Raw genomic sequence first — 15,762 nt, 5'->3', positions numbered from 1 at the left:
TTCAAAATATACACTATCGTCCCCTTCCTTTGTACAAACCAAGCTTTTATCCAAAACTGATTTCCCTGCTGTTTTTTTAACTTCTTTCACATGAGAGCCTAAAATTTCTGGGACCTCAGACATTTTGTCCAACATATGAGAACATGTACATCTTATCAATTGGTCAGTAACCTCAGCCTGGGCCTTAACCAACAAACCTGTCAGGTTTTGCAATTTCGAGTCAATACCGGCCACATAGACTGCTAAAGTATTTAACAAATCAACCTGAATTTCAAGTTTAGTTGAGTGGAAGTCTAAGTGCACCCGTTATAACATTCATGGTATTAAGCAAACTTTTCCACACACCCATGTCAGCTGTATTTTCGTTTTTTGTAACTTGACCATCAACTTTGGTTAAAACGTATGATTTTTCCAAAAATGAAAGATCCGCAGGGCTCAGTGAATTATCAGGCTGACCTAGAATAGGATCTGCAGCATTCAATGAAATATCAGCTTGTCCTAGGATGTGAACACCCTGAGGATTGCTTATATTATCCATTTTTACCGGAATTAAAATTGCCCGGTCATCCAATAACTGGACCGGTACCTAATCATCACCACATTTCTCTGAACCAAATAAACGTAACATTCTTATCATTTATTATCTTTAAAATCAGCATTCCTAGATTCTCGCCTTTTTTATCAGCCCCAAACACGGGCATCCCAGTAATCAAAAGGTCTTGGGACACTTTGTTAACCTGCCCATCCCCCATACAGGTAACAGATGCATCACTAACATTCAAGGGCATAGTGCAGCTTGATAAGTCCAAAGAAATAACCGCTGACTGCTCAACCTTTACACCAGGCCGCGTCTTCCATTGAGACTCCTCCTTTATGTACTCATTAATTAGGGCAGCATGAACTTGGGCGTTGACTACCATTTTGTGCGTTAATTGTTTCGCCACAGGTACATCTTGGCTTAATTGAACTTGTTGTATTGATTGTATAGGGCTGAGTACTTGATTTCCACTGACTCATCTCCTCGGGAGGTATGGAGTCCTCAAATTCTGCTTGGTCTTTATTCGCATTTTCCAACACGGGGGGTAAATTAACATCACCATTACTCTTTTTTGATGACACCCTTCTGCATAACGAAATCCTTAATACTAAGCTGGGAATAGTTGGTCCCTACTTTTATAGAGGATGGGGTACTAATTAGCCCCATACCCTTCATAGGAGCCCTGGGGCTTGAGTTTGAGCTTGACCCAGTTCTTTCAGGTACACTCTTGTCGCCTATCTCAATCATCTCTTGGGGATTTCTTTTTTTAAAATGGGTTAGTTTTTTCCTAGCCGCTCTTTCGCCATTTTTTGTAGCTGTTCTTGAAAGGACGGTTGCACTTGACCTCTCACACGCCCAGATCTCACAGTGCAATTTCAAGTCGTCAGAGAACACACAACAGAACCTTTAAGAGGTTCCCAATTTCCGACTTACTCCCTGTCTACAGTTACACCCCTTGGAGACTGCAAAATTCCAAAAGGTCCGCTATGAGATGAGCTTTTCAATTTGTACAAGCACTATCTCCTATGGCTCCACTTGCAAACTACAAAATACCAAAAGTTACTTTAGGAGAGGAGCTTTTTAATGTATACAAGCGCTGTTTCCATGTTGGAATGATTTTTATGCTGTAACCGCTTTGCTATAGTGACCCTCTATGCGGCAATGTACAGCTATGCTAAAGCAAGTTCAAGCATAAGCAAGCGGGCAGGTAAACCCAACAGCTCCACAGCTCTTACCCCTTTGCCCTGCTTTGCAGCACCATGCGGCACACCTCCTGCCTCCTGGCTGCCTCAGTTGAGCTTTTAGCCCAGGGCCTTTAAATTGTATGCCCTCTGCTCAGGGCACGATCCCTATAGTTGAGTCAGCGGGGTGCCGCTGCCACCAGCCGTCCGCCTCTCCGTTGTTTAACTGAATCAGCGTCCACCATGCACAGACCTCTAGTTGAGGCAGGGGGGGGCTGCCGTACCTCCCACAAGCCACCCACCAGCATCCACGAGCCGTCTGCCGCACCGCTCAGCTGTCCAGCTTCACCGCAATGAACAGCGCTGTCAGCAGCAGCGGTAGCGGCGATAACGGTGACAGCGGCCGAAGCGAAAAGCTGCGGCTGAAAACCGGCTAGAGCCGAAGCAGAAAGCAGCTGGAGGGCGATAGAGCCGCAACAACCATAACTGTGTACGCCAACAGTACCAGCAACAGCCACCGGTGGTAACTCCTCCACTTTCGGTCAGCAGACATGGACTTAGACACTGTAGTGGTACAGGGCTCATGCACCTGTACCCTCACCGCTGGTATAGTGCACCCAGCTAGAAGGGTGACGGATCCATGCCAGGGCAGTGGGTTGTAGGCATGGCACACATATAGGCACACAGATGTGTGCCATGTTGGCTCATTTTTATTTATTTTATTTATTTTTATTTTGAAAGTTTTATATAGCGCGAACAAGATCTTTGCAGATAACGGAGCGCTTTACAAAGGCAGGTGGAAGGGTAGGGAAACAAGGGAGCATAGTAGGAAGGTAGGTCATCAAGTTAATGTAGATAGTAAAAATATTACATATATTACAGGTATGAGGTAGCATGGCATAATTGGAACATAGGTCATCAAAACAATGTAGATAATACAAAAATAGAAAATAATACAGATATGAGGGAGCAAGAACCTAAACACTTTAGCCTAATACAAATAAAAACATATGTGCATGGGAATCGGACCGGTAATACTGATCGCATTGTAAATCAAACGTAGTTGTTCAAGTGTATTTAGCCATAAGGATATTTTTGACTTCTTTCTTAAAAAGAAGAGTGGAGGAGATGAGTCTGGTTTCAGGAGGGAGTGCGTTCCAGATCCTAGGCGCCATTCCTGAGAAGGAGCGTTTGTAGGTTTTTTCCTTCCGGAATCTTCGAGGTTTCAGCAGAAGATTGTTTGTACTTCTGGTGATTCTGGACCCGCCGGAAATTGTCAACTTATGAGTGAGGTAGCCGGGTGATTTCAGGTGTATAGCCTTGTGCGTCATGCAGGCAATTTTCAGGTGTATTCTGGCTTCAAGAGGCAGCCAGTTCAAGGATTTAAAGTCAGGGGAGATATGCGAATGTTTTTTAGATCCAGTGATGAGTCTTGCTGCCGCGTTTAGTGACACTCTGAGGGGTGCAGTTGTAGTTAGGGGGAGGCCGCAGAGGGCCACGCTGCCGTAGTCTATGCGAGGGATGACTAGTGCTTGTACTGCGGTTTGGAAGTCTTTTGCTGGGAGGAAGGGTTTAAGTTTCCTCAAGGTATTTATTTGGAAGTTCGCCCCCTTAGTTGCCTTGCTGATATGCTGCTGCATGTTGAGGTTGGTGTCAAGTGTTATGCCTAAAGATTTTGCTGAATCCACGATGGTCGGTTGGACATTGAGTGCTGTTAGGTGCTTAAGCCATGTTTGTGCGGAAGATATTTTCGTGGGAGGTGAGATTAGGAGGAACTCAGTTTTCATAGCATTGAGTTTGAGGTGGTTATCGGCCAGCCAAGATTGGGTGCTTATGATCGTTGAGTTCAGACGTAAGATGTCTTTGGGGGATTGTAACTTGAGATATAGTTGAGTGTCATCGGCGTACATGTGAAAGTGTACATTGGATGCTTGTAGCAGGGTGGTGAGAGGTTCCATAACTAGGTTGAACAAAGTAGGGGATAGGCAGGATCCTTGAGGGACACCTAACGATACCGGTACTGGGGAGGACATCAAGTTTTTGCTCTTGAATTTTTGAGACCGGTTGTGTAGAAAGGAAGTGCACCAACGAAGAACAGTCCCAGAGAAGCCCATTCTTGTGTTTAAGAGTTCGAGTAAGTTCTCATGTTTCACTGTGTCGAATGCTGAAGAGAGTTCAAGGAGGATGAGGAGGCAGGTATCATTTTGATCTAAAATTTGGAGGGCGTCGTCAATTATGTGAGTTATAGCTGTTTTAGTGCTGTGCCCTGCTCGGAAGCCTGATTGATGTGGGCTGAGGAGATCAAACTGTTCTATGTGCTTTGTCAGTTGTAGTTGGACGCATTTTTCTAAAAGTTTGGCGAGAGTGGGAATGTTGATAATCGGACGGTAATTGTTTAGATCAGTGGGGTCGACTGTTGGTTTCTTCAGTAAAGGTGTAACTTGTCCAACTTTGAGGGAGTCAGGGATGGTTCCTTGTTGAAGTGAGCTATTGATAAATTTAGTCCAGAGTGGGAGGAGCAAAGGGGTGAAGTCTTTTACGGCGTTAGCAGGAAAAGGGTCAGTGAGGTGATTGGATGGTTTTAGGCTATTTTAACAGCCTCTGTTGAAAGATGCGAAGAAATTGCTAGCTTCTTCTCGAATAAAGTCAACAACATCGAACTTTCTTTCTCTTCCCCCCCCCCCCCCCCTCTCGGTCAACAACCTTCCCCCAACCAACATACCCTCCCGAACATTCCTAGTTCACTTTTGTCCTCCTCTCTCCCGCATCTCGACTCATCTCAACCCCTCCCTGCTTTACCCCTTCTCGACACTTCTCAGACTGATCCTCTCTCTAAAAACAAGGCTCTATGGAGCGAATTCAGTCCAATATCTGAATCCTCTATCATCAAAATCATTTCGAAACTCAAACCTTCCTCTCACTCTAAAGACCCTCTCCCTGCCCATTTAGTTCAGGAACTCAAATACATCATTGCCCCTTTATGGACCGATATCATCAACTCCTCTCTTTCCACTGGCTGTGTTCCTCCCTCCCTTCAGCTAGGCCAAATCTCCCCCATTCTTAAAAACCCCACCGCTGACCCTAATGACCTAAACAATCTTCGCCCTATCTCGAACCTTCCCCTCCTCTCTAAAGCCCTCGAAAAATGTGTCCTGTCTCAACTAAATGACCATATCAACCTCTTCAATCTCCTTGACGTTTTCCAATCTGGTTTTAGAAAGGGGTGCAGCACTGAAACTGCTATGCTCAATATTACAGATGACATTCATCGATCTTTAGACAAAGGCGAATCCTCACTACTTATCCTCCTCGATCTCTCAGCCGCTTTCGATACTGTCCACCATCCCACCCTTCTTAACACCCTCAAAGATCGTTTTGGCTTTGAAGGCACTGTACTCAACTGGTTCTCTTCATTCCTTCAAAATCGATCACAACAAATCAAGCTCAGTCACTGCCTCTCCAAACCCCAACCTGTCTCACTCGGTGTACCTCAAGGGTCTATCCTTTCCCCAACCCTATTCAATCTTTTTATGGAACCACTCACCCTCATTCTCAATGAAGCCAAAATCAGTTACCACCTCTATGCCGACGATACTCAACTATACTACAGGATTAAATCCCACAATGACATCCTCCACATCAATGACACCCTGATTAAAGTCCAATCATGGTTCCATCTTAATCATCTCAAACTTAATCCTAAAAAAACTGAAATCATCTTTTTCACTCCCAAAAATAATTCCATTCCCATTCAACTCTGGATCAATGATATCAATGCACTTAATTGCTCCCTCTCCACCTCTAACTCTGTCAAATCCCTAGGTATCAGCATTGATCATAACCTTAATCTCATTCCCCACATCAAAAACGCAGCCAAAAGTGCTCTTTTCTCCCTTCATCACCTCAAAAAAATTAAACCCTTCATACCAGCAGATGATTTCAAAATCGTTGTCCAATCTCTTGTCCTGTCTAGGATTGACTATGGTAACGCCACTCTTGCTGGTACCCCTAAAGTCCACCTAGCACCGATTAAATCTGTTCTCAACCTAGCTGCCAGACTTATTACTGACTGTAAAAAATTTGACCATATCTCCCCTGTTCTAAAAAACCTAAACTGGCTCCCAATCGAAGGTCGATCCACCTACAAAATCGCCTGCATCACGCACAAAGCTCTTCACCAAAACACCCCTTCCTACCTTTCGAGCAAACTACAGAAAGCAGGGTGCTCCAGGTCCCTGAGGAGCACTAACTCCCTTGTTCTTATCCCTCCTAAACTAAAATGTAATAAGACCCAATCACGTGCATTCTCTGGCAATGCTCCTACAATCTGGAATTCACTCCCCAAGGATCTTCGCTGTAACCCCTCTTACCCTCTCTTCAAAAAACGACTCAAAGTTCTCCTCCTCAATAAATATTGGGGTTCTTAAGGTTACTGATTTTGTCCCTACTCGCTACCTCTATGCTCTGATTTGCTATTATTACCCACCCCCTCTCCCCCTTTTTCACTCACTCGCCCTCACCTCTCCCCCGCTCTCTCTCTAATTTTTAGTCCCTGTCACCTCTTATATCCCTCAGTTCTTTTGCCCCCTGCACTCATTTAACGCAATGTTTATATCTTGTTTGAATTTTTCTGCTCATTTCCAATTGTATTATAACCTGTTTATTTATCATGTAAAGCGCTCTGATACTCCCGGGTCCAGCAGCGCTATATAAAACCTTTGAAATAAATAAATAAAAATAAAAGGGTGCTGAGTATTCTGTCAATTTCTTCTTCAGAGTAGGTGTCAAAGGATGACCATGTTGCATTGTTTTTTAGTTTATTGGGTGTTATGCAGTTGGGTATTGAGTAAAGGCTTGCGTCATTGAGGAGGTCGCTCCTTATATTGTCAGTTTTTTTGTTAAAGAAAGCCGCGAAATCTTCACAGGAAGGAGTAATGCTCATAATGTCGACAGCTGGGGGTTGTTCCTTAGATTGAGATCGGATTAGCTCGAACAGTTTACTTGGACGGTTTTTTGCTTGGTCTAGCTGGAGTCTGAAGAACTCTGACTTTGAGTGTTTTATTTTCCTGAAGTATGCGTTTCTCTTTTTCCTCAGAGTTTTTAGGTGCAATGTCGAGGGAGCTGATCTCCAGGTGCGCTCAGCCGTTCGCATAGCCCGTCTGTCTTCATTGAGACTCCCGTTGTACCAAGGGTTGGATATCTTGGTGGATACTCTTTTCAATTGCATTGGAGCGGCCTCATGGATTATTGAGGCCATGGAGTTGAGATAGTGGTCGGTTAGGTACTGAACATCAGTAACGTCGGTAGGGGGGAGTAGGAGATTGCAGCTGTTAGGGGGTAGAGAGTTTGGATTGAGTTTCCTCAAGTCTCTTTTCCAAACTTTGGGCATGGAGTATTGCACCGGGATGCGTTTAACGTTTTCCTTGATGAGGAATGTGATAATATGGTGGTCTGACCAGTCACAAGGTTGGATAGAGTCAAGTTGAATGGTGCCTTCTTTGGAGATGACAAGGTCGAGGATAGAGCCTTTGTCATGTGTCGGGCTGTTGCATATTTGAGTGAGGTCAGAAGCGTTAAGGACATTTTTGAGGCTTTGTTCTGCACCAAGACACGCAGCCTACAAAGGCGTTGTGTAAGTGTCGGGGTACAGGACCTATAAGGGTGGCAGAATAAGTGCTGCAGCCCTTTGAATCCTTCTCTGGTCACAGTGCCCTGGGTACCTGTGGTACATCTTACCAGATGTTGTCCTGTGACCAGTGATGCCAATTAGATTTAGGCTTTTATGCAGTTTTAGGGATAGAACATAGGCCCTGGGTACCTGATTAGCAGGAGCCCAGGGCACACTCAAAATACCTCAGCAATTCAGCAAAAAGTGCGGGCAAAATGCAGAAAGAGGGCACTTTCTCACAACTGCGCCTCCAGCGCCTAGGAGGTGGAGTTAGCGTAGGGGGGGGCACACCTCCTGTCTTCACTTAGTTTTCCCGCCAGTTCTCCTGCCAAAAGTGGGTGTTTGAACTGGGGCCTGCAGTCTGTTTCTAGCAGCAGAGTCTGGGATCACATTACCAATGCGGCAAGACCTTTGAAGCTTCCCTTTCGAGCACTGTGTGCTTGCCAGGGGGAGGAGGTGTGACACCTCCACCCAGGATCTCTTTGTTTATAGCCTTGTAGAGCAAGGGCTCTCCCCCCATGGGTCCAAAACCATGTCTTGCGGTGGCAGGCTGTCTAAAGCCAGTCTGAGACCACACCAAGGTTTGTAGGGTTTCAGGGGGCATCCCTGAGGTTCGAATAATTCAAACACTGGAATCTGTGTGGGTTTATTTAGTGGAGTTGTTTGGTACCAAACACTCCTGGGTTCAGTGAACCCATCATGGTGCTAGGAAACACGAGTTTCCAGCCCATGTACTCTCTATGGCTTCCCTGGCACTTACAATATTAAGAGTAGACTTTAATAATTTAGGGGCATATGTGCTCATGGAGATAAGCTCACCCATAAGTATACAGTGCACCCTGCCTTGGGATTTGTAAGGCCTGCTCGAGGGGTGACTTACCTATACCTTTGCCTGTGTGGCATGTCAAGCAGCACTGGCTGTGTGCCATGTCGACTTTGTTGTTTTTCTCTGCACCATGGCATGCTGGCTGCAGTGGCAGTTTGCATTGCCTTGGTGAATGGTCCCTAGTTGACCCTCTTCATTCCCAATGCCCTAGGTAAACAGGGGTACCATTTACTAACGACTTACAGGGGGTACGGGGGTGTCTGAAGTTGTGCCAAATATGGTAAGAGTTTTAGGGAAAGAACACCGGTACTGGGAATCTGTTTAGTTGTCAAAACTGCATCACAAGGCAGGCAAAAAGTGGGAGGTACTGCAACAGAAACCCACTTTCTTACACACTGTAACTTCATAAAAGCCACCCCACATATCGGTAATAACTGTAACTAAGCTCACTTAGAAGAATTTGGCTTTCTGTGTTCAGCAGCTATTTATATTTGCTATGGAAAGCCTGATACAATTATATGTGTAGATTTGTTGCTCACTTGTTTCACTGCCCATGTGTTTAATTGTTGTTTATGTGGCCATATAACGATTGTTGGTGCTTGTTTTTGTTTTGTATTCTTCATGCAATAAGGTTTGAGGCTTTTCTGTAGGAAAGGTATATGTTATTGTTGGATATGTCAGAAGGATTCCTTTTAATGGAAGGAGGACCAGAAGTAGAGATATGGTAGTCTGGGTAAAGTCGGTTTGCATCAACTTGAGAGATCACATGAGCTTTGTGTATGTTTGGCAGGTTTGGTTGCGCACGTTAGTGGTTGGTTGATGGATAGCTTGTGATAATTGGTTAGTAGAGGTGTGAATGGAGGCTAAATGGGCAGGTGGACGCTGTGTGGACCCAGGAGTTTGTGTGCTGTTACAGTGTCCTCCTTGATGGCAGTTTGATGTTTGTGTCTACAATTAACCCAGAGAGCATGGTTGAAACTGGAAAGGATATTTTCTATTGTTTGATGGATCGTAAGCATTTACTGATGTATTAATGGATGGCATACTTAGTAATGTTCGCTACTCTGAACTCAAAATCATTCTAATTGTACCACATTTCATGCATTTTCTTGCCTGTGTGGATATCCCTTTTCTACGGATTTGGAATTGCAGAGTAATTATTTAAAATGCATGTAATTAGTAGCTCATTACCCAACAAGATTTTGGTATTCTGGGTCTGTTGAACATATGCTTTAGGTGTAGCTCTGGACTCTTTTGCAATAAAGACCATTAGCAGATTGCGATGTGTAATTTGTCTGAGGCACTTATTGACATTGGTATGTTTGTATGCTTATTAATTGTGATTTCACAAATCTCCTCTAGCTCCAAACCAGCCCAGAGTATGGTCAAGGAATGAATCCAATTAGCAGACTTGCTCAAATACAACAAGCCAAGAAAGAGAAAGAGCCAGAGTACATGCTCATCACCGAACGTGGGCTTCCAAGGCGCAGAGAGTTTGTTATGCAGGTTTGTAAACGGGTTTTGAAACCATTTTGGTATTCCTGTTATTTTTAGTTTGACTCGTACATTATTAATCCTTATTTTCCTTTTTTCCCTCTCCTTTTTAAAGGTAAAAGTAGGTTCACACACTGCTGAAGGGAACGGCACCAATAAAAAAGTAGCAAAGCGCAACGCTGCAGAAAATATGTTGGAGCTTTTAGGTTTCAAGGTGCCACAACCTCAGCCACCAAAGCCAGCATTAAAGACTGAAGAAAAGGTACTGGTAATGTTTACGTCACAGATTACTGTAGGCGATGACACTTTGGTTGCTAACTTTCACAACAACAGTGCTCCTAATCAGGCTAAAGTGGTGCATGTCGAGCATACATATAAGCCTATTAAAGATACCATTCCATTTGCATCCTTTTTTCTGTGATGTTGACTCCTATAATCATACGGGTAAGAGTTTATAAGGAAATGCCTCTTTTTGTAAGGTCACCCCCATGTTTTATGACGGATGCTGTTGGTTTTCCGACTTAGAGTACACTTATGCCTGCTAACCAGACCTCTGTGAAAGTGTCCTGACCTCAAAATGTGTAGGTTACATTGGTTATATCCAGTTGTCCTAGCCTAACCTAGCTGTAAGTCCTTAGTGCATGGTACCAACGGCATGTAAGTTAGAGGGTCCTTCTGGGGATTGCAGCACTGGTTGTGCCATCCTGGGTGTGACAAAGGTAAAATGAGTCTGCCGGTCCACCATTTCGGACATCTGAAGCAGTTTCAAACTGCAAGTCTGACTTTGGCATTTAAAGGTATTGCAAAGCCAAATGGCCCTCTGAAATATGTGCAAGTCACCTCTATGGCAGGCCTACCGAGCCTTATGGCAGGGTGCAGCATACTTCTTGGGCAGCACATGTATTTCTCATGTTCTGAATGTGAAACTGTCATTTTTACAGTGCGTGGAAAGTCTCGCCTTATTGGTGACTGCAGGATTACACACTGACTCCTCAGCTGCCCTTGCAACCAAAGTATATACTCCCAAGGTATCAAACAACTTGTTGCCTTAAGCCTGAGGTGTTGCATCCCTCCTTCAGGAAGCCAGATGGGTCTTGGTTTAATAGGTGAGATTCAAAAAGGGGTGTGTAATTTAATAAAATATCTACGTGTCCCTGGGAAAGGTTGTTTCATGAATCTATGTGTCCTGTATAAAAATTCACTTGTCCCTTTGGTGCCACATTTTACAAATTATGGCAGCAATTTCATTATATAGGAGCTCTGATAATAGCCTCTTTGATTATGAATGGAGTTTTAATACAAGAAATTCCCTTATTTTGCGACCTTTCTGCCGATCTACATACTGGGGCTGGAGTTAGTGATGCGAAATAGTTCCAGGGTTGGAATGCCTTTTTGAGTTTTTTTTTAATCTTTGCAAACCTACTAACTTGCATGTTTTAGGGGTTTTTCATCAGCTCTTAATTTTTTTTCCATACTGAAAAAGGTTGGAAATGTACTCCTGACAAAGGCAGAAGTAAAATGTCTTCCAGAGTTGCGGAAAAAAGTGGTTGCAGGGAAGGTGAACTTGTAAACACTCAACAGATATTCGCGTCAGCACATCTACACATGCATATTGGACTGTGGCTTACGTTAAAATGCAGTTCACAAATATTTTCTAGGAGAACGATTTCCTGGCCTACTTCTGTAAATGCTTGTGGATTCATAAAACCCGTAAATCTGCAGTAATGCAAGGACATATACTATGGGTGTACTTTTGTTACTTTCTTTAAGAATTGGGCCTCTAATTAGGTCTGGCATTAACCAAGTCCATTTGTTTTTCTTATAACGCTCTCTGTCTGGTTTCACTGTGAATGAAAGCATTCTGCTCTTTCACAAGGAGCATACATTGCCAAACAAAGAAGTTCCATTCAGGGCCAGGAGCTAGTGTGGCAATGTGTGCTTTTTGAGACCAAAAGATATTTTTGCTTTTTGTCAATGTTTGTTATAATGTTGAGGACCCGACAACTACCACAACAATAACGTTTTACAAAAACCATGCTAAAACAAGACACTCGTGTGTAGGAAAAACCCCCACTTTGTGCCGGGTATCTGATGCAGTTTTGTCAGAATTGCACTGGGTTCCTGCTATCCATGTCCCCAGTGCCAGATATTTCCTCAAAACTTTACAATTTCCCCCCTAATTGGCAATACCTTTAGCACCCTCTGTTAGTCCCTAGTAAGTGGTACCCATGGTACTTTGGGCAAGGAGGCTAAAGAGGGTCCTTAAGGGTTACAGCAGGTATTGTGCTACCGTTTGGCACCCCTCAGAACAAACATGCAACCTGCCAGTGCAGGCTGCTTGCCATGGTGCAGAGAAAAGTGAAGAAATGACCTGGCACACCTCCTCTGTGCCATGCCTGCAGACACTGCATGCAGTATAGGTAAGTCACCCCTTCAGCAGGCCTTATATCCCTAAGGCAGTGTGCACTATACTACATGTGTGAACATATCTGCATGAGCAGATATGCCCTTGTGATGTCAGGTTTCTGACCCCTTGAAGGTGAGATTATGCGCTCTCTGAGGGCAAAAACAATGCCTGCTCCAGTTGTAGGTGTTGCATCCTCCTCCAAGCAGGATGGCTAAGTGATCAGCATATCAAGGCAGGAAGCTTCAAATGGCTATTCTGCCTTTGATATGCAACTCAAGGCTTCCCCAGACAAAGGAAATGCCATCCCCTGCCTGACTAACAACTGTCTTTCTGGCTGGAATTTGCTGCTGACCTACTATACACCTCTGGCAAAGGCTCTCTGCAATGGCCCTGCACTTTGGGTTGTACCATGACTGCTTGAAGAATCTGATCATTGCTTCTCTTCTAACATGTGCAATTCCATGGTAAACTCTGGGCATGTGGGAAAGTAAAGACTCTGGTAGCCCTGGTCTCCCATCAAGATAGACCCATAGTTCATCTTCTGCTCTTTTGCTACAACCGGTTTTGTTCAATCTCTCCTTTTCCTCATCACTTGCTTCTTCCTGCATCTGCAGAACTTCTTCCCAAGTTTCAAATGTTGCTGTAAGCAGAAGATGGCATTCGGTATTTCCTCAACTGATCGGTTTAAAGCCATTGAGTTTTGTGCACAAAACGTGCAATTTGGTCAGCATATATGTTTCCCTTCGTCACATAATCATCTTTCATCCACTTGGTCGATGGACCAATTAGTTGAATAGTTGATGATCATGGTTGTCCCATTAAATTAACCCTACTGTTAACTAAATAACCACGGACACTCAGTAAAGTTATGTAGCTTTATTTTATAGAAAATGCAGAATCGCTCAATGCATACACTCACAAGTGCAAATAATGGAAACTCACAAAAGGAGTGATCAACATCAGCGAACATCAAATGATTACAAACTCATTCCAAAGCAAATGACATTATGCATGAAGTAGTGGATAGATTAAGAAACGAATGTTTTGGCATGATCATATGCAAAAACTGAATACACCTAACTGAAGGGATAGAAGAAGAGATAATAGTTTCATCTATAATAATAATACGTTCATATATATCAATAATGGAGTGGATAGGTGGCAAGAGATTCAGATATGAAAATACATTGCAATTCAATTTGTATGTGAGAACCAGAGTCAGAATACAAACCTATTGGTCTGTAGGAAAACCTCCCCCTCGGCCTAGGAGATGATGGGGTTCCCTGAAATAGGATCAGGGAACAAAGATTAAAAGGGGCAGGAACAGGACAGGTCTGGAAACAGCTAGGCCTCTCTGCAAACCGACGGACAGCGACGCATCTCCCCTCTTTCTCTCCTGCCAGCCTAAGCGTAAACCACACCCCTACAGGTACCCCAATTATACCCTAAAACTGACTTGAACATCCCACATTTATTGCAAACTTTCCCAAAACTTGGAAGTGGATTGATGGGCTTGGGAGGTGGCTTTGCCACACCATGGTGACTTCACATGCATTTTAGTTAATTTATTGTTCTAAATTCCTTCCCAATGTTTGGGTCATAGCTCATTCTCACAATTTCAAAACATGTTACATTTAGACAGTCTTTTATTCATAAATTTAACGTTATCTGCAGAACGTTTCTCCAGGTCCACGACTGGTTATGGCATTTGGCAGTCAGTCGTCATCTTGGCATTCAACTCGTATTTTTTTCTCTGCAGTGCCCAGCACATCTGCCTTGCTTCTGGCAGATCGGACTCACTCCTCTGCTTACCCCTCCCACTTTAGCCAATTTAGCAAAGATGCCGTCTTTTCCAGCACACTGAAGCAAATGAAATAAGAACGTTCATTAATTATGTAATAATGAAACCATACCTGTTTACCACCCACCTTTGCACTATTACCTTATTACAGTTACCGAGCATAAGCGTAAAGCAGAAAGCAGCATTATGCTTTGTTTAAAAGCAAGATGTGGCATGCAACTACAAAGTGCACATGCGGCCTAGTCATGTATTTATTTCATTTTCACCAAAGCATTCTGCAAATACTTTTTAGTTTCTTTCATATATTATTTCATGTTAGTGCATATGTGCCCAAAGCTATTTCCCAAATGTTTATGTACGGTGCATGTTAGTTTTTAATTTTCTTACTGTTAGTACGTATTATGGGGGTATCAAATCGAGCAGGTTTCTTTTTCGAACCCCTGCTCCATCACCAGCGTCACAATTGCTCTCTATCGGTAAGAAAGGATGAGATCAAATAGAGAGCTGTTCCTGTTTGTTATGAGAGAGAGGGATATTGAGAGAGAGAGAGGGATATTGAGAGAGAGAGAGGGATATTGAGAGAGAGAGAGAGGGATATTGAGAGAGAGAGAGATATTGTGAGAGAGAGCGATATTGAGAGAGATAGAGAGAGATATTGATAGAGAGAGATATTGAGAGAGAGCGATATTGAGAGAGAGCGATATTGAGAGAGAGCGATATTGAGAGAGAGCGATATTGAGAGAGAGCGATATTGAGAGAGAGCGATATTGAGAGAGAGCGATATTGAGAGAGAGCGATATTGAGAGAGAGAGAGAGCGATATTGAGAGAGAGAGAGAGCGATATTGAGTGAGAGAGCGATATTGAGTGAGAGAGCGATATTGAGTGAGAGAGCGATATTGAGAGAGAGCGATATTGAGAGAGAGCGATATTGAGAGAGAGCGATATTGAGAGAGAGCGATATTGAGAGAGAGCGATATTGAGAGAGAGCGATATTGAGAGAGAGAGCGATATTGAGAGAGAGAGCGATATTGAGAGAGAGAGCGATATTGAGAGAGAGAGCGATATTGAGAGAGAGAGCGATATTGAGAGAGAGAGCGATATTGAGAGAGAGCGATATTGAGAGAGAGAGCGATATTGAGAGAGAGCGATATTGAGAGAGAGAGCGATATTGAGAGAGAGAGCGATATTGAGAGAGAGCGATATTGAGAGAGAGAGCGATATTGAGAGAGAGCGATATTGAGAGAGAGAGCGATATTGAGAGAGAGAGCGATATTGAGAGAGAGAGCGATATTGAGAGAGAGAGCGATATTGAGAGAGAGAGCGATATTGAGAGAGAGCGATATTGAGAGAGAGCGATATTGAGAGAGAGCGATATTGAGAGAGAGCGATATTGAGAGAGAGCGATATTGAGAGAGCGATATTGAGAGAGAGCGATATTGAGAGAGAGAGAGAGCGATATTGAGAGAGAGAGAGAGCGATATTGAGAGAGCGAGAGCGATATTGAGAGAGCGAGAGCGATATTGAGAGAGAGAGAGCGATATTGAGAGAGAGAGAGCGATATTGAGAGAGAGCGATATTGAGAGAGAGCGATATTGAGAGAGAGAGAGCGATATTGAGAGAGAGAGAGCGATATTGAGAGAGAGAGAGCGATATTGAGAGAGAGAGCGATATTGAGAGAGAGAGCGATATTGAGAGAGCGATATTGAGAGAGAGAGAGCGATATTGAGAGAGAGAGAGCGATATTGAGAGAGAGAGAGCGATATTGAGAGAGAGAGAGCGATATTGAGAGAGAGAGAGCGATATTGAGAGAGAGCGATATTGAGAGAGAGCGATATTGAGAGAGAGC

The 15,762-nt window shown here is 43.7% G+C and overlaps 1 protein-coding gene across 4 annotated transcripts in view; it reads left to right on the top strand.

Annotated features, from left to right (window-relative positions):
• Nucleotides 1-15,762, top strand: part of STAU1 (staufen double-stranded RNA binding protein 1) — a 383,483-nt gene that overhangs the window by 183,891 nt on the left and 183,830 nt on the right. For all 4 annotated transcript variants that reach the window (XM_078651853.1, XM_078651856.1, XM_078651855.1 and 1 more), the window contains 2 exons: nt 9,576-9,719; nt 9,823-9,969. In XM_078651853.1, the coding sequence (XP_078507979.1) occupies nt 9,576-9,719; nt 9,823-9,969 (291 nt within the window). The remainder of the gene's footprint in view (nt 1-9,575; nt 9,720-9,822; nt 9,970-15,762) is intronic.

Source organism: Lissotriton helveticus, chromosome 7, assembly GCF_964261635.1.
Source record: "Lissotriton helveticus chromosome 7, aLisHel1.1, whole genome shotgun sequence".
Lineage (NCBI taxonomy): Eukaryota > Metazoa > Chordata > Amphibia > Caudata > Salamandridae > Lissotriton > Lissotriton helveticus.
This window is presented reverse-complemented; position numbering and strand designations above follow the sequence as displayed.